The sequence below is a fragment of the Eptatretus burgeri genome, chromosome 17 (assembly GCF_056783735.1).
Source record: "Eptatretus burgeri isolate ZD-2024b chromosome 17, Ebu_testis_v1, whole genome shotgun sequence".
Lineage (NCBI taxonomy): Eukaryota > Metazoa > Chordata > Myxini > Myxiniformes > Myxinidae > Eptatretus > Eptatretus burgeri.
Window position 1 is genome coordinate 47,248,134 of NC_140977.1, and position 21,540 is coordinate 47,269,673.

Sequence of the window (21,540 nt, forward strand, 5' to 3'; positions counted from 1 at the left end):
AGCGAGTGGTTCGTGCTCCGGCACCCTGAGCGAGTGGTTCGTGCTCCGGCACCCTGAGCGAGTGGTTCGTGCTCCGGCACCCTGAGCGAGTGGTTTGTGCTCCGGCACCCTGAGCGAGTGGTTCATGCTTTGTCACCCTGAGCGAGTGGTTCATGCCACATCAGCCTGAGCGTGTGGTTCATGCCACATCAGCCTGAGCGAGTGCTCATACTCCATCACCCTGAGCGAGTGGTTTATGCTCCATCACCCTGAGCGAGTGGTTTATGCTCCATCACCCTGAGCGAGTGGTTCGTGCTCCATCACCCTGAGAGAGTGGTTCATGTGCCATCACCCTGAGTGAGTGGTTCATGTGCCATCACCCTGAGTGAGTGGTTCGTGCTCCGGCACCCTGAGCGAGTGGTTCGTGCTCCGGCACCCTGAGCAAGTGATTCATGCTCCGTCACCCTGAGAGAGTGGCTCGTGCTCCATCACCCTGAGAGAGTGGTTCCTGTGCCATCACCCTGAGCGAGTGGTTTGTGGTCCATCACCTTGAGCGAGTGGTTTGTGCTCCATCACCCTGAGCGAGTGGTTCGTGCTCCATCACCCTGAGCGAGTGGTTCGTGCTCCATCACCCTGAGCGAGTGGTTCGTGCTCCATCACCCTGAGTGAGTGGTTCGTGCTCCATCACCCTGAGTGAGTGGTTCGTGCTCCATCACCCTGAGTGAGTGGTTCGTGCTCCATCACCCTGAGTGAGTGGTTCGTGCTCCATCACCCTGAGTGAGTGGTTCGTGCTCCATCACCCTGAGTGAGTGGTTCGTGCTCCATCACCCTGAGTGATTGGTTCGTGCTCCATCACCCTGAGTGAGTGGTTCGTGCTCCATCACCCTGAGTGAGTGGTTCGTGCTCCATCATCCTGAGTGAGTGGTTCGTGCTCCATCGCCCTGAGTGAGTGGTTCGTGCTCCATCGCCCTGAGAGAGTGGTTCGTGCTCCATCGCCCTGAGTGAGTTGTTGTGAAATAAGACCTGATTTCCAAGCCGTTTGCCATATTAACGTATTTTCTAAATTACCGAGAGAATTTTTTTTTTCCACCCGTCACACACAGCTGTTTATCTATCTATAATTCCAGCAATCTCTGTGTGTGTGACCGCTGTTTCTCGACAACCTCTGGTCCGATCTAATTGAAACTTGCCAGGTATATTGCTCGGGACCTGAGGATGTGCTTTTTCAAGGTTTGATATTAATCGGACAAGTGCTTCCCAAGTTATGGCCATTTATTTACCAAACCAATGGGAAGACACGTTGTTGCGTGGGCGTGGCCGATGGGGAAGGGAAGCACAGCCACGTTCCCCATTACGGGTTACAACGTACAGGCTTCCGGAGAGTGATGACTTCGTGTATTCTAATAATTTCTCGATTTCTTATGCGCATTTATAGATAAACACAATGGCCCAAGTTATGATCGTTTTCATATTAGACGGTGTATAAATTTCGGGAACATCAGATTGCTGGTATGCTCCGAACCAGGAAGTAAATTTTTTCTCTCTCTTCTCTTTTTGTTTTTCCTTGCCACAACATTGCGAAAAGGTAAAATACGTTGGCGCTAATTGAATAATTGGGTATTAAAAATAAATTGCGAATAATCGTAACTGCGGATAATATCGAACTTCCGGGTCACGCACGTACGGGCACGTGAGAGCGAAGAAACGGCCTGTGTGGTTTATTTATTTATTATTATTATTTTTTATTTATGGGCACGTACTAGTAAAGAATAATGTTTGTGAAGATATCCCTGAAATGTCTTTAAATGTGCAACGTTGTTTTTCGGTGAAGCTACTCATGGTTTTTGGGGTGTTGGCGATATCAACCATGTGTGTGTGTGTGTGTGTGTGTGTGTGTGTGTGTGTGTGTGTGTGTGTGTGTGTGTGTGTGTGTGTGTGTGTGTGTGTGTGTGTGTTGTTCATAAAGCACATATCTCTATCTCTATCTCTATCTCTATCTCTATCTCTATCTCTCTCTCTATCTCTATCTCTATCTCTATCTCTATCTCTATCTCTATCTCTATCTCTATCTCTATCTCTCTCTCTCTCTACATATCCGGATGGTGTTTGTCTTGAGAGACGTCTGGGTGGTGGTGTCCAGGCGGTAATTAACGCTCTACCGCACGTCTGGATTCCCTTCCTCTCACCTCAAACCGTCTTTCCTTCTCCCAGCCATCCTCGATCCCCCCACCCCTCCTCGGTCCTCGTCCTTACTCTCTCCTCTCTACCCGCTCTCTCTCCCCCACCCCTCTCTCCTTCCCTTTCCCCTCTTTTGCTCCCTCTCCCTTTTCATGTTCCTGGCAGCAAAGCGACGGGTGTTATTTCCTAGTATATAATATATACCTCTAAATATGTAAAAGTGCTGTGTATTTATTTCTCTGTCACAGAGAAAGTGACCTCACGTTCATGGAAGTGACGTCACGTCACGTTCGTCACTGAAAGGGAGCACAAGCAACAGCAGTGTTTAGCACCATTCACCATTTTCTTTCCACTCAGTATAAGGTGAATTTATGCCGTCCAAAATTTTTACGACATGTATACATCTGAATTTGGGTTGATTGCACGACCATTCCAGTTGTTTTCACAGCTATAACGCTCGCTCGAGGTGAGACGTTAGTAATTTTTATAGGTAAAAGTGAGAGATGTTAGTTTAAAATATCTACTGTATATACATACATATATATATATATATATATATATATATATATATATATATATATATATATATATATATATATATTGTTACGGATTCGCGCCCGCCGGCGTGCTGACGGCCACGTAACTCGAATCGCGGCACGTCGCCCACCGGACGGACAATCCAGTCGTGACCCTCTCGGACTAACGCCGGGAACCAGTCACGGGTGGACCTTTCGGTCTCACCGCGATCGAGCCAATCAGCCCCCGCGTGGGATAGGGTTGCTCGCCAAATTCGACCTACCTAAGTACCCACACGGAGGGTAGACCGGGCGATCGCACCTCGCCGCAGGTCGACTTCGGACACGGGCCACTTAAGCGACCCGTTCCGTACTATCGGGATAACCGAGTGGTGTTATCGTCGGCCTCGACGGTTCGATTAATTATCGGGCGTATTCAGCCCACTACCAACCCTTTACGTGAAGCAAGATGAGGATTCAATGAAAGAAATGACGAAGCGAAGCGGGAAACAGTTCAACACAAAGCACATTTATTCGCGATGAACGGAAAGCGCACATATACAATTCCACCAAAAGCACATAGAAAAGAAGAGAAACACAATGCAATTTTACACAAAAAGCAAATGCGACAATGCAGATCTAATACCGATTACGCGAGCACACGGCAACACTTATACAATTTTACTTCACAGACGGCGCCGACAACACATATCCAAAACCAAGAAAAAGAATACCCTCAAGGATGAGGCGGGCCTGAGGCCGAGACCGGGTCGGGCCTACCCGTCTGGTGATGAGACGCGGAGCGGCGATGGTGCCTCAACTCCGCGGGCCTCGCGGGCAGTGTCTGGTAGGGGGTGGGAAAGGGGCCCCCTTGGTCGCACTATCTCAGCGCGGGGGGAAACAGGAGGGGGTTGCTGATGCTCGGGGTATAGAGGATTTCTACTCTGCCTCGAGTCCCGCGACGAGCGTCTCCACCTCGGCCAGGTCGCGCCGTCGGCCTCCCTGGTGTGCAGCTCCCGGCAAGACGCGAGCACCCCCTCGTCTGCCCTCGCCGCCTCTCCACAGCTTCGTCCCCTTCGCTCCGACTCCAACGCACACGACGACGACCAACTCCTTCTTGCTTCTTCTTCCCAACTCCACCGACTGCGAAGTCTTAACTCTCTCCACTGACGAACGCGGTCGCTTATATAAGCCCCGTGGCTTCGCTTTTGACCCCCTGCCTTCGACCTTTCACCTCGCTCCCCATTGGCCTGAGAAAAAGTGGGCGTGAATGCTTTTTGATCCATAAATTTGCATATAGCGACCGCCCTCCAACGCCCTGGAGGCGGGGCCAAATCGCCCCTCGCTCACCGATTGGACGGAACAAAAGTGGGCGTGTGTCGTTTTTGATCCGTTTTCGGAGCTGAAAATCCATGGTTTTGTACACGCTGTTCGGCGCACGCCCTGCACGAGTCCAACACCGGTACCCACAGGCGGCGCAAGAACGGTGGCGATGCGACGGTTGCGAGGTGTGACGTGAAGCGGCGCCGCGGTGGGTGGTTGATGTTGTGGTTGGTGGTGGTAATCATGGCGGTTGGTCCAAAATAAAGATAGTAAAAGAAAAACGGCTATCCTGAAGAGTCGCAGCACGCATAAATGACATGTATTCCCACTAGACAACGGGTTTGGGCCTAACTACACATATACTTACCGAGATATCTCACCTAAGGGACCTGAATGGTGGTTTGCGAATTTGGTAACCACAACACTACCCCCTCCCCTTTTTACAGACTCGTCCTGAGTCGTCAAATTTTCGTGTGCCATCATGTGTAGTTTTCCCCTAGTACATTTTACCTACGGATCCCTGAGTGCGACATTCCTGGTATTCGTGTCCCCAAAATAAATAACCTGAGGGCTGCGTAACTACCTAAACAAACTCACTCACACGGACGACTTAAATAAAATTGCCGGCGCTAGGACAGACATGCCGGGGGCGCACTCATATTTACAGTACATCTTAACCTTAACTTACAAATTTTACACTAAACCATGGCCCAGGATCACTGAACTCTGCAAAAGAAAAGCAGTTAGCAGGGAGCCAGGCTGCTCGCATGCAGTCTCTGGCTGAAAACAATGCAGGTGACAGGGAACGTGGCTGGCTGCTCACACGCAGTCCAAGGCCTTCCCTTTTGAACTGAACGCAGTGAACCACAACGGTGCATGGGCTGCACAAACGCAGTCTCCGTGCCAGCTCAAGTGGCACACGCAATGAACATAACGAATGGATGCATGGACACAAACACGGTGCACGGGCCGCCACTGCAGGCCCGTGTTGTAGCTGCCAACAGGGCAGTTCTTGCAGCTTGCAAACTGTTGCCTTGCGGATCCTGGCGCACATGGAAATGAACAGGGGGGGGCAAAGCAAAAATTGAACGGGGCTGGTGAACGTGGGCAGTGGGCATGGCATGGCAAAGGTAGCAGGCAAACACAGCCCGCAGAATAAGGCCGCTGCAGGCAAACACAGCCGGCAGATGAACTGGCCGGCACAGGCCTTGAAGAAAAACAGCCAGCAGATGAAGTGGCCGGCACAGGCCTTGAAGCAAACACGGCCAGCCGATGGCACAGGCCTTGCAGCAAAACAACAGCTGCCGATAAAGTTGGCCGGCCTCCGCCTTGAAGCAAAACACGGCCAGCCAATGAAGTTGGCCAGCTCTTGCCGTTCAGTGGAGGTTGGTGGAGGGAGTGCGGTGGTGCTGGCCACTTGGAGGGCGGGCTCGGACCTACCTACCTGTCTCCCTCCCAACCTATCGCCTTTGCCTGTCACTGTACATACCCACTCCCTTAATTTGTCAAACCCCAATTTAGCCCCAACTTGTTTTTTTTTGTTGTTTTTATTTTTACTCCCCCACTATAAATAGTCCCATAACCCCCTTTATCGTCCTTGTTCAGCTAACCTATCCTGTCACCAAGCCTACTCCCAACCCCTACGTTCCCTTCCCGGAGGGGAATAAGGGAGAGCTAACGTCCTGTGTCGAGGCCCAACGAAGCCTCAGAATGGCCTCCCCAGAGTTCGGCGATCTATAACCAAAGTGGGTCCAGCGGCCCACAACGACAGCGAGGGGATGGATGGTGCGGAGGGGTACATCTCCTAATCTACCCTAACCATTTAACTGTTAAACTACCCCGGGGCTTTCAACAAGCGCCTCTCGCTTAAACTATTGGTTCTAACAACCCAGATTCCCGTCGCCTGTGTTGGTGTCCTCACAATTTCGGGCCTCGCCCCCCAATTTTCGCTCCGTGCCCTCACACGGTCTCCTGGCTGGGACACGTGGCTCCCTTTGGCAGGCACGACCCTCTGCCGAATCTCCCGCTATGGCACCCCCGGGCACTACACTGCCTCCGAGCCTACCAGCTCCCTAACACCGGGGAGTGCCCCCCATGGCACCTTCCCTGAAACGCACACGTGGCAGGCTGGCTTCCCAGGCCCCTTTCCGAGGGTCACCCTTGCCCACAACACTGCCCACGCGGCTAATGGCGCCCCGGGCCCCCGCACCAAGCAGACGCACCCGTGCCCACTACGCTATCCCGGCCCCCCATGGGCCCTTGGCCTACCGCGGCCGACTAGCCTGGTGCCCAGGGTACCCACTCAGCGATACTCACCTTTCGCAGCCACGCTCCCAAGCCCGTCAACAGGGCTCCTGCACCCCTCCAAATGGGTCTCGAGCCTACTTTCCCACCAACAACAAAACGACCTCCATTTTTCAATTTGACTAACCCCCTAACTCACTTTACTCTGACCCCGGGGTCCCTTGGGCGGGAGTCACTCCTCCCCCCAATTACTCATCGCACCATGCATTCCCCATTCACTCCATACACACAGACCCGCTGGCCTCACTCACTCACCATGTCTTCACCTCATAACTCACCAACTCTTCAACACACACATCACTGAACTCTGCCATCCTTCTAACTACCTCCCCTAACTAACTCGTGCTCCCACGTCGTCCCTTAAACTACAGCACGTTCCTTTTAACACTACGTGGCTAAGCTACGTCCCCTCTACACATTCACTGTCTGTCACTGTTCTCGAAATAATCCCATTTTATTTCCCAACCTAAAGCTCACTAAATCCCTCTACCTAATCCATTCCACGGACTCCATGAGGACTTACCCCTGCCCCATGAAGTCGGTCTAACTAAGCTAACCCTTCCCCCTAACTAGTTTCCATCCTGTGCCCAGGTAAGGGGGTCTTCCACCCCTTGCCCAGGAATCCTGTGCACCCGAAAGTGAGGCTTGCTTTTTTTTTTTTTTTTTCATGCGCATCACCAGCGCGGCAACTCGCGCACTTTGCACCTGCCCGTGACGTCATGCAGCTGCACGTGTTCCTCGTCCCTCCTTGGACGGTACCATCCGGCAGAGATACCCCTCCTGCCGGATTCCAACCCCACGTGCAGCCATGGCGTCACCGTGCGCATAAAAAAACACAAGCCCCACGTCTCGAGGGGTTCCCCACGCGAACACATGTGCTTTGCCCGTTGGAGCTTAACACACACGATCGCGTGGAGAACCCGTCCGGTCCAAATCCGTAATCCTGCCTAAACTTTGTCCGTCCGCGGGATCGGCAAATCCACCGCGTGCGTTTCCGGACCGGGACTTCACTCTCGCAAGCGAGCACGTGGGGGTCTCGTGCGTTGCACAGCACGGGCCTCGTGCTCACTGCTGGGTGAACCCGGCACGGTCCCCGAAACAACTACAGCCGCTACCCGGCTTTCTTTCCTTACATGTCGCCGTCGTCGCCATTCAACCCACGCACACCTGCGTGTTACGACGCTCACACTCCACACCATTAAATTCACACCGGGAGACGCGGCTGCGTGCTCCCGCATGCCAACCGACATCTCCCTCACATACCGCTCTCTCACACACACGGTTTCCCTTGCACTCGGCCGTTCACTCACGCGTGCCTCACTACTCACACAAACCATACTACTTATACACGCGGGGGCACTCACCCGCGGTGCCTCATCCACACTCCGTGCCTCACTCACACACGCGGGGGCACTCAACCGCGGTTCCTCATCCACACTGGCCGTTTCATCCACACACACGGCCTCACTCACACACGGTGCCCCATCCACACCCGGCGTGCTGGGAAGCACGCACTCTGGCACCATCGCCACCACACCACTCACACACGGGGTCGCCTCCACACACGGGGACGCACTCACACCTTGCACCACACACACAGGGACAACCACACTGGGGATTCGTGTCCCCACAAGGGTCTCCGGGGCCTCTATACCCCCCAAGCTCTCCGTGTACCTGTCCACAGCACTCGTCCCCTCAACCTCGCGAAGCACGACCGAACTCACCTGGTCGTGACTCGCCTCAAGGGGGCATACTCCCTCCCCTCGTTCCTGGAGGAGGCCATCCAGGTGCTCGCACTGGGTCCCTACCCAGTCCGCCAGCTCACCCCCATTATCCTCCACTACCTCCGTGTGTGTGTGTGCGTCACTTACCCCGTCTTCATCGTGTTGTCTCTCCTCTATTTTTTCTGTCTCCCGTGTCTCCATACATTTATAAGTTTCTGTCGTCGTCACCTCGTGTCTCGTCTCACACGTTTTGGTCTCCCCATTTAATTTTTCCCTTTTGGTCACCGTCGATTCCTCTGTCACGACCCTCGCCCAACACGCCCCCCCGAATTATTTTTTTACCCGCCTCCACCGCGGGCCTGTCAGCCGTTGCACCCCCTTCCAGCTCGTTTGCTCCCACACGTGGAGTCGCCATTCCCAGCTCCCTGGTCACGGCCTTCATGCCCGCCTGCAGGCATCGGCCCATGTTCTGCGTCTCACCCCGTAGTTCTTTCATTTCTTTTTTCATTTGCTTGCCCATGCTTTTCATTTCGTTTATAAATTCATTTGCGTTTGCATCCATCTTTTCGTTCATTTGTTGTGTATTCGCATCCATCTTTTGTGTATTCGCATCCATCTTTTGTGTATTCGCATCCATCTTTTCGTTCATGCCTTTCATTTCGTTTTTCATTTCATTTGTATTTGCATCCATCCTTGCTGTCATTGCCGCCAGCATGGCGCATAGCTGGGCCATGTCGGATGCACTCAGCTGAGCCGTTTCGGCAAGGGTTGGGGAAGGGTTTTGGTGGAGAGGGGGGGGAGGTGTCATACACCGCGGCCGCTGCCGCACCCATTTCGGGCTCTGGGTTCAGTTGGGCGAGTCCGTGTTCCTGCACAATCAACATTTCCTGCTCGGGGATTCCATCCTGGACCATGGATTCTACACATTCTACATCCATTTCTAATACCCCCGGCTCCCGCTCGCCTTGAGACGCCATCTTGCTTCTCTTAAAGGGTTAATTTGAATCGCTCGTAATTTGGAGGGAATCGGGGGTCGCTTCTCTCACCCCTGGACCGATTCCCGTGAATTTAGCTGGAGACAGGAGAGCCCGTTTTCCTGTTCTCCGATACCAGTGCCGCGAGGAGGGCGATGGATTTGTATCGCACGACCTGACACCAGTGTTACGGATTCGCGCCCGCCGGCGTGCTGACGGCCACGTAACTCGAATCGCGGCACGTCACCCACCGGACGGACAATCCAGTCGTGACCCTCTCGGACTAACGCCGGGAACCAGTCACGGGTGGACCTTTCGGTCTCACCGCGATCGAGCCAATCAGCCCCCGCGTGGGATAGGGTTGCTCGCCAAATTCGACCTACCTAAGTACCCACACGGAGGGTAGACCGGGCGATCGCACCTCGCCGCAGGTCGACTTCGGACACGGGCCACTTAAGCGACCCGTTCCGTACTATCGGGAAACCGAGCGGTGTTATCGTCGGCCTCGACGGTTCGATTAATTATCGGGCGTATTCAGCCCACTACCAACCCTTTACGTGAAGCAAGATGAGGATTCAATGAAAGAAATGACGAAGCGAAGCAGGAAACAGTTCAACACAAAGCACATTTATTCGCGATGAACGGAAAGCGCACATATACAATTCCACCAAAAGCACATAGAAAAGAAGAGAAACACAATGCAATTTTACACAAAAAGCAAATGCGACAATGCAGATCTAATACCGATTACGCGAGCACACGGCAACACTTATACAATTTTACTTCACAGACTGCGCCGACAACACATATCCAAAACCAAGAAAAAGAATACCCTCAAGGATGAGGCGGGCCTGAGGCCGAGACCGGGTCGGGCCTACCCGTCTGGTGATGAGACGCGGAGCGGCGATGGTGCCTCAACTCCGCGGGCCTCGCGGGCAGTGTCTGGTAGGGGGTGGGAAAGGGGCCCCCTTGGTCGCACTATCTCAGCGCGGGGGGAAACAGGAGGGGGTTGCTGATGCTCGGGGTATAGAGGATTTCTACTCTGCCTCGAGTCCCGCGACGAGCGTCTCCACCTCGGCCAGGTCGCGCCGTCGGCCTCCCTGGTGTGCAGCTCCCGGCACGACGCGAGCACCCCCTCGTCTGCCCTCGCCGCCTCTCCACAGCTTCGTCCCCTTCGCTCCGACTCCAACGCACACGACGACGACCAACTCCTTCTTGCTTCTTCTTCCTCCCAACTCCACCGACTGCGAAGTCTTAACTCTCTCCACTGACGAACGCGGTCGTTTATATAAGCCCCGTGGCTTCGCTTTTGACCCCCTGCCTTCGACCTTTCACCTCGCTCCCCATTGGCCTGAGAAAAAGTGGGCGTGAATGCTTTTTGATCCATAAATTTGCATATAGCGACCGCCCTCCAACGCCCTGGAGGCGGGGCCAAATCGCCCCTCGCTCACCGATTGGACGGAACAAAAGTGGGCGTGTGTCGTTTTTGATCCGTTTTCGGAGCTGAAAATCCGTGGTTTTGTACACGCTGTTCGGCGCGCGCCCTGCACGAGTTCAACACCGGTACCCACAGGCGGCGCAAGAACGGTGGCGATGCGACGGTTGCGAGGTGTGACGTGAAGCGGCGCCGTGGTGGGTGGTTGATGTTGTGGTTGGTGGTGGTAATCATGGCGGTTGGTCCAAAATAAAGATAGTAAAAGAAAAACGGCTATCCTGAAGAGTCGCAGCACGCATAAATGACATGTATTCCCACTAGACAACGGGTTTGGGCCTAACTACACATATACTTACCGAGATATCTCACCTAAGGGACCTGAATGGTGGTTTGCGAATTTGGTAACCACAACAATATATATATATATATATATATATATATATATATATATATATATATATATATATATATATATATATATATATCCACAGGTGAGTAATTTAACTAAGTCAATTTCTGTTGGGTGAAGGTGTTTGTTGGGTGAAGAATGCACAAACTGACTCTTCGATGAGACCCTCCTTCAGACATCACAACCAGAACACATGTATACATTCATCCATCCATACGCAAGTTCAGAAAAACTCTTACTGCACTTATTTTGTCGATTCCTCTCATTATCCTAAACATCTCAATGAGATCCTCTCATGATCTGCTCCTTTCTCAAGTATACAGTCCTGTCTAATGGAGAAACATCTGGGATTTGAACCGAGGCTTCCTGCATCACATGAACAGGCCAACCCAATGACTTTAATGGCCAATCTCAGCTTGAGTAGCAGTCTCTCTGGCATCAAGACCATGGTCTTTTGACACCCAACGTCCCAACAAGCCCAACTGACTGGATACATCAGTGTACTTTGACATGCGTTGGCATTACAAGACGGTGGACAAATCAACACAGAATTATGGGATTTTGACCTGGGAACCCACAGCATCATGAGCCATAGGGAAAGAGGCAAACTAAACAGGTGAGCACACCCCACATCTCTCCTGTTGACCGAGGTGTCCCTGTAGGAGTGCAGCTCCTTCATGACATCATGGCTCGGTAACCTCCAGGTTAAACCTCCAAAGGGAATGATCCTGAAGCTTCCTTTAACGCCGATATGAAGAAGCCTCAATTTAGCACATTGATTACAATAGCAGGTGAGTGACGTCCTCGGCGCTGCCTATTAGACCATCAAAAAGACCATAAATTAATCTTTAATGGCATACATGCTACATCGTGTTTATTTTGTTAAAAAAAAAAATTAATTACATGTCGACATGGAATATTCGAAGCAATAGTTAGAAATATTATCGAAGCAATAATCACGTGACGTCACAGCTCACACAAATACACCTTGCAGGTTGCCTCAGGGACTGAGATCAAGTTCACTGGATTACTCTGGAGGGCCGAGGGGATCACGTTATAGCATGTTGTTTGGCTTGTTGTATTATTTCACTCTTTTGTGCATTTTCAGCAAACACTGCATGAAGCCGACCATAACCACTCCCAGAGTCTGCCTCTTCAGCACCTGTACAGGTGAGTTTGTGCCACGGTTGTTCTCAGCAATACGTTTGAGCCGATTGGGTACCATCCTTCGCTTTTGGACCAGTAGTCACGGCTTACGCACACAGACGATTTGTGTGATTGTACGGCACAAAAGTGGTCGTCAGTAAACACCTTTGATAGTCATTTTGCGTGGTACATATACACATTCAAACCTGCCTGAAATACAAAATTACACACAAACTGGCAAATTATTACATTAACATTATATATCCAAGGTTCAAGAGAAGGAATTGGCTTACCTGCTGGAGATGCCTCCATCGTTGCTGCAAAGAGACGGTGCAGAGACTGGATGGAGGGTGGGACCGAGGGGTTGAGATGTTGGATGTACTGTACGAGAATCTGATCTGTGAGGTTCTGCGTGCAGGAAGCTGCAAGTAAGCGTGCACAGGTGTGAGACAGGTAATTATAGCCCAAGTTAGGAGTAGGCATGGCTACCATGAGGGTCATATTTAACTAAAGTACCAAATTTAAATTCATCCAAACTCATTGTATTCTGTCTTTGTAACCATGATAATGTGCATGTAACGTAACGACCACTTCCAATAGAATAAGAGATTCGATAAATGTTGGATTGATTATTATTACCATGAATAAACTCACTTTAGTGCCTTGTTGTGGAAACTTTCTACAAGTTGCTGGGCTCGACAAGAAGGATTGGGAGACGTTTCCCGGATGTCCAGATATGTTTACCGATGGCCTTTGTTTTTTCCTCTCATTCAATGGGACATCCGAGAATACATCTCAACTCGGCCCCTTGAGAAATGTTTCCGGTACGTAGGTGAAAACAAAGTGCTCGAACAATCATTTTATTAGGCTAGGCTTGTGATGTTCTCAGAAGGAAAACAAAAATGGCCTAAAAGCTGCTTTTTTCCCCTTAAACCGCTCGACGCACCGCTTGATGATTCGTATAGAGTGGCCAATCGTGGGACCGCAATAATCGAGGAGAGTTGCATTTCGTGAAAAGTGATGTATATGTCTCGGTATACATATTTATTTATTTATTGCTAAATTTAGTGCCAATTCATAAAAAGCACAGTTGTAAAGATGACCAAAATGTTAAAAGTGTACTCACAATTGTAGGATCCACAGTGTTTATATTTCTGTTCTTCCCTGGAATCAATCATTCAGAAGATTTTTGTTCCCCAGGAAGTGAATGTGCATGACTCTGCATTCTTCTGAAAAATTGATGCAGATCTGGAGCTCTGCTTTCACACTGCCCACTTCCAGGTTGTTCCTGTGGTTTCTCCAAGCGGTGGTCATCATGGAGAAGAAGAAAAAAAACCCATGCTGTGTGAGCATTGCTGCATGGTATTGAGAATATGTAGGAGATGATCATCTTCATGCTCGAAGTGTATCTGGGCTTTGTTGAAAAGTTTAGTTTACCTCTCCTCATTCATATGCCTGGTATTGGCTTAATGGTTAGGGTGGCAGGCTTTGGATCCTCGTGTCCGGAGTTCAAATCAAGCTCAGCTGTTATATTAATACCAGGTGGGGTTAACTCGGCCTGTCATCCTTCCGAGGTCGGCAAAATGAGTGTCAGCATGCTGGTATACTGTGCCAGAGTGGCGACCCGTCCAGGATTGTGCCCAATAGCCAAGGAGACTGCTTTAGCAGCAACAATGCTCTGCCCTGAGTGTGGTCCCAATCTCCTCCTCCTCCTCCTCCTCCTCCTCCTCCTCCTCCTCCTCATTCATCTGGAAGTCTTTCATTTAAGGAGAACACATCGAATTCTTCGGACAGACAAATGTTTGATGGCGTTAAACAACAGCCGTAGCATAAAGACGCCATTAGGAAATGTGGATCTTTGTTGCGATTCGTAGGACCAATACAAACGCGGGAAAAATTAAATGACAGATATATTAACCAATTGAGACCAGCAATCTAAAGTTAAATTGTGGGTGGAAAGGTTGGGTGGCTCAAGAGGTGAATGGAGGACATGTAGGCGTCCGGTTTCGCATCAATAGAGGACAGAGTAGCCGAAAACCGGACTGTCCTCTATAAAACTGGACAAATGGCCACCCTTTGCGTAAGTTCTAAGACATTGAGAAGAAACCCAACAATTGTCACTGTAGCAGCTCAATTCCGCTCTGAATTTGTTCCGATCGCATGTGTGCAGAGGAGTGAGATTTAAAAAAAAAAAATTTTTGCTGTCTGCCTGTCTGGCAGTCAAACAAAATTGAAAATCATTCCAAACAAGAAACTTACTGTTTTTAGCCATGTCATAAAGGACACAAACAACAAGCACGAAGAACTCTTGTAATGTGATAGATAAGGTGGTGTGAAAGATACTGCATCAACGGAGGTAAACTTCCAAATTTTTATGCCTCTGCTGACGAAGTCGCTGGGGGCATTGTGTTGTCGAGTTGTCCATCCGTCTGTGCATCCGTAATAGGTTTTCGTTACTGCGACAACTTAAGAAAGGCTGAAGGGATCCAAGTCAAACTCGGTACAAGTATGTGTAATGATGCAAAGATGAACTGATTAGATTATGGGGTCAAGAGGTCAAAGGTCAGAGGTCATGTTAGGTAACAATTCTGTTACCGCACTAACTTGTGAACCAGTGATGGGATTTTTTTTTTTACCAAACTCGGTATAAGTATATATTACAACATGAGGGTTAATTGATGAGATGTCTGCTTCATGAGGTCAAAGGTTCGAGGTCATGTCGGGTAAAAAATGTGATACTTGAGAACAGCTGAAAGGATTTAAATCAAACTTGGTACAAGTATGCATGATGATGTAATAATATGGGTGGAGGCATGTCGGTCAATTTCACCACCTCAAACAGTTTTTTCTGTAACCTTTAAAGTCTATTTTACTTCAAAAAACATTTTTTTAAAAACGACAACATGAGACTGAGATTGAAACTGTCTCCAGCAAGGAAATGAGGCCATTTGGCCCAACATTACCGTGGTGAACTCCTGGGTTAATTTTTGCTACAACTTCAAACATCAATCTTCGTGATGGTTTACTCTAGCATGAAATTGCCCGATCTTGATGAGGTGACCCAACGTATGTGTTAGTGTGTGTGTGTGTGTGTGTGTGTGTGTCTCAATTAATTACGTGCATCTATTAATTAATTACGTACTATTGGAATGCACCTTTTGACCCTATAGAGTGTTAGACTGCTGAGACCCCTTCGACCTTAGACGACCCTTTAAGACCCTGAAGACCCAAAAGACCTCTAATTATTATTATTATTATTATTATTATTATTATTATTATTATTATGGTTCCAAGGCTTCCAGGCGAGGAAAGCAATTGTTTTTGTTCAGACTAGCAAAAACGTCCAAGGCCATGAAGACCAATGAAAATTTCGTCCGATTGACCAACGGGCCCCTGGAAAATAAATCGGACACGTGTCCTGAAACTCACCTGGATCAGGAGCAACAGTCACTCAAACTCCCCCTTAGACCACCTCAGACCCTGATATTTTATATGCCGTGAACAAACTTTGGTACATCACGGGTGATGAAGGTTGTGGTCAAGTTTCATCAAAATTGTGTCTGTAGTTTCAGAGAAGAGAGTAAACACCTATGTTTTTTTTTTGGGGGGGGGGTCAAACCACCACGTGACATACCCCCTTAATGAGTGCAGATTTTGATGAGGTCAATACACATTCGTTTAGCATTAGTTATGAAGCTTGTGGCAAACTTTAATCAAAATTGTGTGTTTGGTTCAAGCGATAATGATTGAAGTGTTTACGGATGGACAGACAGACTCACAGACTCACTCACTCACTCTCATACGGACACTGCTGATTTGAATAAGCTCACCGGACGAAAGTACAGGCGATCTAAAAACGAATGGGAAATGGGAGGAGACGACCCTCAGATAAAGGGTGAGAGGGAATCTAACTCTACACATGAATCTGGTTGATGCTAGTTGGGGTTTACAAATGCTTGTGCTGACACTCATTAGGATATAACTGTCGCATAATTAACCAAGTCATTTTCTTCACAATCATTCTATACACATAAGAGCAAGTTGTGTCTGTGTGAAGCCTTTTCTTTGATTTGTATACATTTTCATACCCCTGGGCCAATTGCCCTTTAATCTGCTCTACCACATTATTGTAACATGTGTTCAGTCAACATCAGAAGATCAGAACAAGTAAAAAAGACATAACATGTCACAGCCCCCGTTATTTTAGTAATCTTGCTGTATGGAGTTAAAGCGCCAGCCCATATTTATGTGCACTAAAATGGCCGCCAGTCTAAAAGTTGGCCATCTTTGATCAGATCACAAAATAAATTGAGATGCACATGTGCACCATCGTGTAATGTGCCTGTGCCAAGTTTGAACAAAATCGGACCATGAGTGTCTGAGAAATGGTTGGGGACACATTTAAGTAACAAAATGGCTGCCAGTCGGCCATATTGGATCTGATCGAGGAAAAAAAATGGCATGCTCATGTAAGCCATCATTCTTTATCTGTGTGCAAAGTTTAAATAACATCAGTAAATACATGTCCAAGAAATAGTTGAGGACATGTTCAACATCAAGTTTTTTTTACAACTAAAATGGCCGCCAGACTAAAATCCTCAATTTTCATCAGATTGCTTTGAAATTTGAACAGGATTTGTGTATCAGATCACCAAATTCACCCACGAAGCATTTTTGAGGTCAACAGAGACCAAAAGGTCAACATAGACCAAAGGTCAAGAACTCAGGTGATATTTCTAAAATCCTCAATTTTTATCCGATTGACTTGAAATTTGAACAGGATTTGCATATCATGTCACTGAATTCAACCACCAATTGTTTTTATGGTCAAATTTGTTTTCATGATTTCACAAGTATCGTCCTCTGCATGATGCTTTACTGCCTGTTTGTTTGTTTGTCTGTGAACAGACATTTATTTTTTTATGTTAATTATTTTTGAATATTTTGTATTCTCTCCGTATTACCTTCAATTCCTATTTTCCCCACTTTCCCAACGTCCCCCATCCCTCCCAATCTAAACACTGTTTCTTGTCTTAAATCCAAAGCAAAATAAAATAAAATAAAATAAAAAAATAAAAAACTACCTTTCTACCTGCATACCACCAAGCTCTACAACACCACTAGAGACTCCACCAGCTTCCCTGCACGTTACTGATTTGTCCTCACCAGCCAGCCAGCTATCCATGTTTAGTCATTTGAGCCCAGACACCCATAAGAGAATGAATAAGAACATGCGATATAGAATTGGATTTGAAGGTATACCAAAGACATTTGACGCATGTCAACAAATGACAAACGTACTTTAGGAGCAACTCAAAAAAAACTAATAGTCTTCAAATATATATAATGCAAAATAAGCCTTTATTATCCATAAAATGCATTCATCAATGAAAAGACATAGCACGTTTACAAGTCCTACTTTACACTGCGGCCTGTCAGAGGCTCTCAGGGTCTCAGAGCGTACAATATTATCATGAGGAAGTCGTAATCTCGATATAATCACAATCTCAAAATAGAACCAACTAGGCTAACGGACTCATCTTTACTAATTCAACATAAAGAAATATTTACTGATTTCGGAAGTGAATCAATTTTGTATATTTTCGTCGGACACGATCTCCAGCCAGTATTTCGTTATACAACTTGGCCGCATGATGAAGCCTAATGCAGAAATGTTATTTCTTTTTAAAATCGAAACATGCGGTTTTAACTCTTAACGGGTTAACCGAAACGGATGACCATGGCGTCCCACGCACGACAATTTATAGCAGAAATATGGTGTCAATAAGATGGGCACATGACGTCAATTCCGCGGAAGAGTACATATTTCACCCCTAAAAGGTGCGGTTTCATCGATATTCCAGCAAATCCCCTCGACTCCTAATGAAGTCCTTCCCTTCAAAATTAGTCATTTCGTGGATTTGCGGAAACCCCCGCTACAAAAAGCCGTCTAGACCCAAGCCTTCGAGGAACACATAAACAAACCATCCCAGGGCTGATCATGTGGGCCGGCGGTGTCCTAGTTCTGTAAATTAGTGACAACACATTCAAGGAGCCTCTATAAAGAAGGCTTGTGCTTTTGAAAGTATGGAAGGGTCATTCTCACATAAATGACAGAATCAGGAGGTGGTAACATTAGAAAATTCTTTGAACAAGATTAAAATTTTCAGGTCCGAATGTGGCAAATGGTATGTAATTTCAGGTGTATTTCTTGAAAGCAACATTGAATTACCTTTCATTTAGCCAATTTTTCACCGAGATTTCAGTGCTTTATGTCCGTCGAGTCATCACCGTAACGGAAATGAAAGGGCTTGTATATCCGACAATGATGTTTTCAAGAGACGTCAAAGATGCCAAGAATATTCTATCTCCATCATGTTTAGTGAGAAACATAAAGAAAAAGTTGTCATCAATAAGAAATCAATATCACCATGTTTGATGAGAAATCGTGGAGATAAAGTGCAAAAATCACAACAGTGGCACAAATAATCATCACCATGACACAAATCATCATGACCGAAACACAAATCATCATGACCGAAACACAAATCATCACCGTAACACAGATCATCATGACCGTAAAACAAATCATTACCGTGACACTAATCATCATCACCATGACACAAATCATCACCGTAACACAAATCATCAATACTGTGACACAAATCATCATTGAAAAACAAATCATCATTACCGTAACACAAATCATCAACGTGACACAAATCATCATCACCGTGACACAAATCATCATTACCGTACCAGAAATCATCACCGCGACACAAATCATCATGACCGTAAAACAAATCATTACCGTGACACAAATCATCATCACCGTGACACAAATCACCATTACCGTACCACAAATCATCACCGTGACACAAATCATCATAACCGTAACAAAAATCACCATCACTGCGACACAAATCATCATCACCGTGACACAAATCATCACCGTGGCAAATCATCATCACCGTGACACAAATCATCATCATCAAGGTCACACAAATCATCACCGTGACACAAATCACCGGAACACAAATCATCACCGTAACACAAATCATCAATACCGTGACACAAATCATTACCGTGACACAAATCATCATTACCGTACCAGAAATCATCACCGCGACACAAATCATCATGACCGTAAAACAAATCATTACCGTGACACAAATCATCATCACCGTGACACAAATCACCATTACCGTGACACAAATCATCACCGTGACACAAGTCATCATGACCGTAACAGAAATCACCATCACTGCGACACAAATCATCATCACCGTGACACAAATCATCACCGTGGCAAATCATCATCACCGTGACACAAATCATCACCGTGGCAAATCATCATCACCGTGACACAAATCATCATCATCAAGGTCACACAAAATCATCACCGTGACAAATCATCATCACCGTGACACAAATCACCGGAACACAAATCATCACCGTAACACAAATCATCAATACCGTGACACAAATCATCATGACCGAAAAACAAATCATTACCGTGACGCAAATAATCATTACCGTACCACAAATCATCATCACCGTGACACAAATCATCATCACCATCACACAAATCATCATCACCGTGACACAAATAGTCATCACCATGACACAAATCATTACAGTGACACAAATCATCATCACCGTGACACAAATCATCATTACCGTACCACAAATCATCACCGTCACACAAATCACCATCACCGTGACACCAATCACCATCACCGTGACACAAATCATCATCACCGTGACACCAATCATCATAACTGTGACACAAATCATCACCGTGAAACAAATCATCATAACCGTAACAGAAATCACCATCACTGCGACACAAATCATCATCACCGTAACACAAATCATCATCACCGTGACATAAATCATCATTACCGTGATATAAATCATCATTACCGTGACACAAATCATCAACGTAACACAAATCATCATTACCGTCACACAAATCATCATCACTGCAACGGAAATCATCACCGTGACACAAATCACCATCACCGTGACACAAATCATCATTACCGTAACACAAATCATCACTGCAACACAAATCATCACCGTGACGCAAATCATCATCACCGCAACACAAATCATCATTACCGTGAAACAAATCATCATCACCGTAACACAAATCACCATCACCGTGACACAAATCACCATCACCGTGACACAAATCATCATCACCGTGACACAAATCATCATTACCGTGACACAAATCATTATCACCATGACAAAAATCACCATCACACAAATCATCATTACCGTAACACAAATCATCATTACCGTAACACAAATCATCATCACCATAACACAAAACATTATTGCCGTAACGAAACTAAAACGTTACGGTAATGGTGTTACGGTGATGGTGTTACGGTGATGGTGTTACGGTGATGGTGTTACGGTGATGGTGTAACGGTGATGGTGTAACGGTGATGGTGTAACGGTGATGGTGTAACGGTGATGGTGTAACGGTGATGGTGTAACGGTGATGGTGTAACGGTGATGGTGTAACGGTGATGGTGTAACGGTGATGGTGTAACGGTGATGGTGTAACGGTGATGGTGTAACGGTGATGGTGTAACGGTGATGGTGTAACGGTGATGGTGTAACGGTGATGGTGTAACGGTGATGGTGTAACGGTGATGGTGTTACGGTGATGGTGTTACGGTGATGGTGTTACGGTGATGGTGTTACGGTGATGGTGTTACGGTGATGGTGTTACGGTGATGGTGATTTGTGTGATGCTTACGGTAATGATGATTCGTGTCACGGTAATGATGATTTGTGTTACGGTGATGATTTGTGTTGCAGTGATGATTTGTGTTACGGTAATGATGATTTGTGTTACAGTGATGATGATTTGTGTGACGGTAATGGTGTGACGGTAATGGTGTGACGGTAATGGTGTGACGGTAATGGTGTGACGGTAATGGTGTGACGGTAATGGTGTGACGGTAATGGTGTGACGGTAATGGTGTGACGGTAATGGTGTGACGGTAATGGTGTGACGGTAATGGTGTGACGGTAATGGTGTGACGGTAATGGTGTGACGGTAATGGTGTGACGGTAATGGTGTGACGGTTATGGTGTAACGGTAATGGTGATTTGTGTCACAGTAATGATGATTTGTGTTACAGTGATGATGATTTGTGTGACGGTAATGGTGTGACGGTAATGGTGTGACGGTAATGGTGTGACGGTAATGGTGTGACGGTAATGGTGTGACGGTAATGGTGTGACGGTAATGACGAAACCAACACAACGCCTCGTGGTGACCAGACCGGGAAGCAGACACACCGTGAATTGTCAAAAACTTTAACATTTTAAAGCATTCTCTATGTTATGCACGTGTACATAATATCTGTTGAAATTCATATGTATGGTCAATCAGACATGTACGGTGTAATGACGTTGAATAAGCATTCGGACTCACCTTGCCAACTTTTGAGGAGTTTTCGCACCCAAAGTGCACCGACCAAGCTTAAAAAAAATTCCAAAATGGCGGGATCAGAACCAAACGCCACGT

The 21,540-nt window shown here is 47.3% G+C and overlaps 1 protein-coding gene across 5 annotated transcripts in view; it reads right to left on the reverse strand.

Annotated features, from left to right (window-relative positions):
* The window catches only part of LOC147010000 (transmembrane channel-like protein 7), a 74,850-nt gene extending 53,310 nt beyond the window's left edge, over positions 1 to 21,540 (reverse strand). For 2 of the 5 annotated variants that reach the window (XM_085861017.1, XM_085861016.1), the window contains exons 1-2: positions 13,114 to 13,546; positions 12,281 to 12,409 (exon numbers count right to left, since the gene is read on the reverse strand). In XM_085861017.1, coding sequence (XP_085717143.1) covers positions 12,281 to 12,409; positions 13,114 to 13,165 — 181 coding nt within the window. In that variant the 5' untranslated portion in view covers positions 13,166 to 13,546. Of the gene's footprint in view, positions 1 to 12,280; positions 12,410 to 13,113; positions 13,551 to 21,447 lie in introns of those variants that run through there. The other 3 variants (XR_015052655.1, XM_085861019.1, XM_085861015.1) reach the window with 3 other exon arrangements.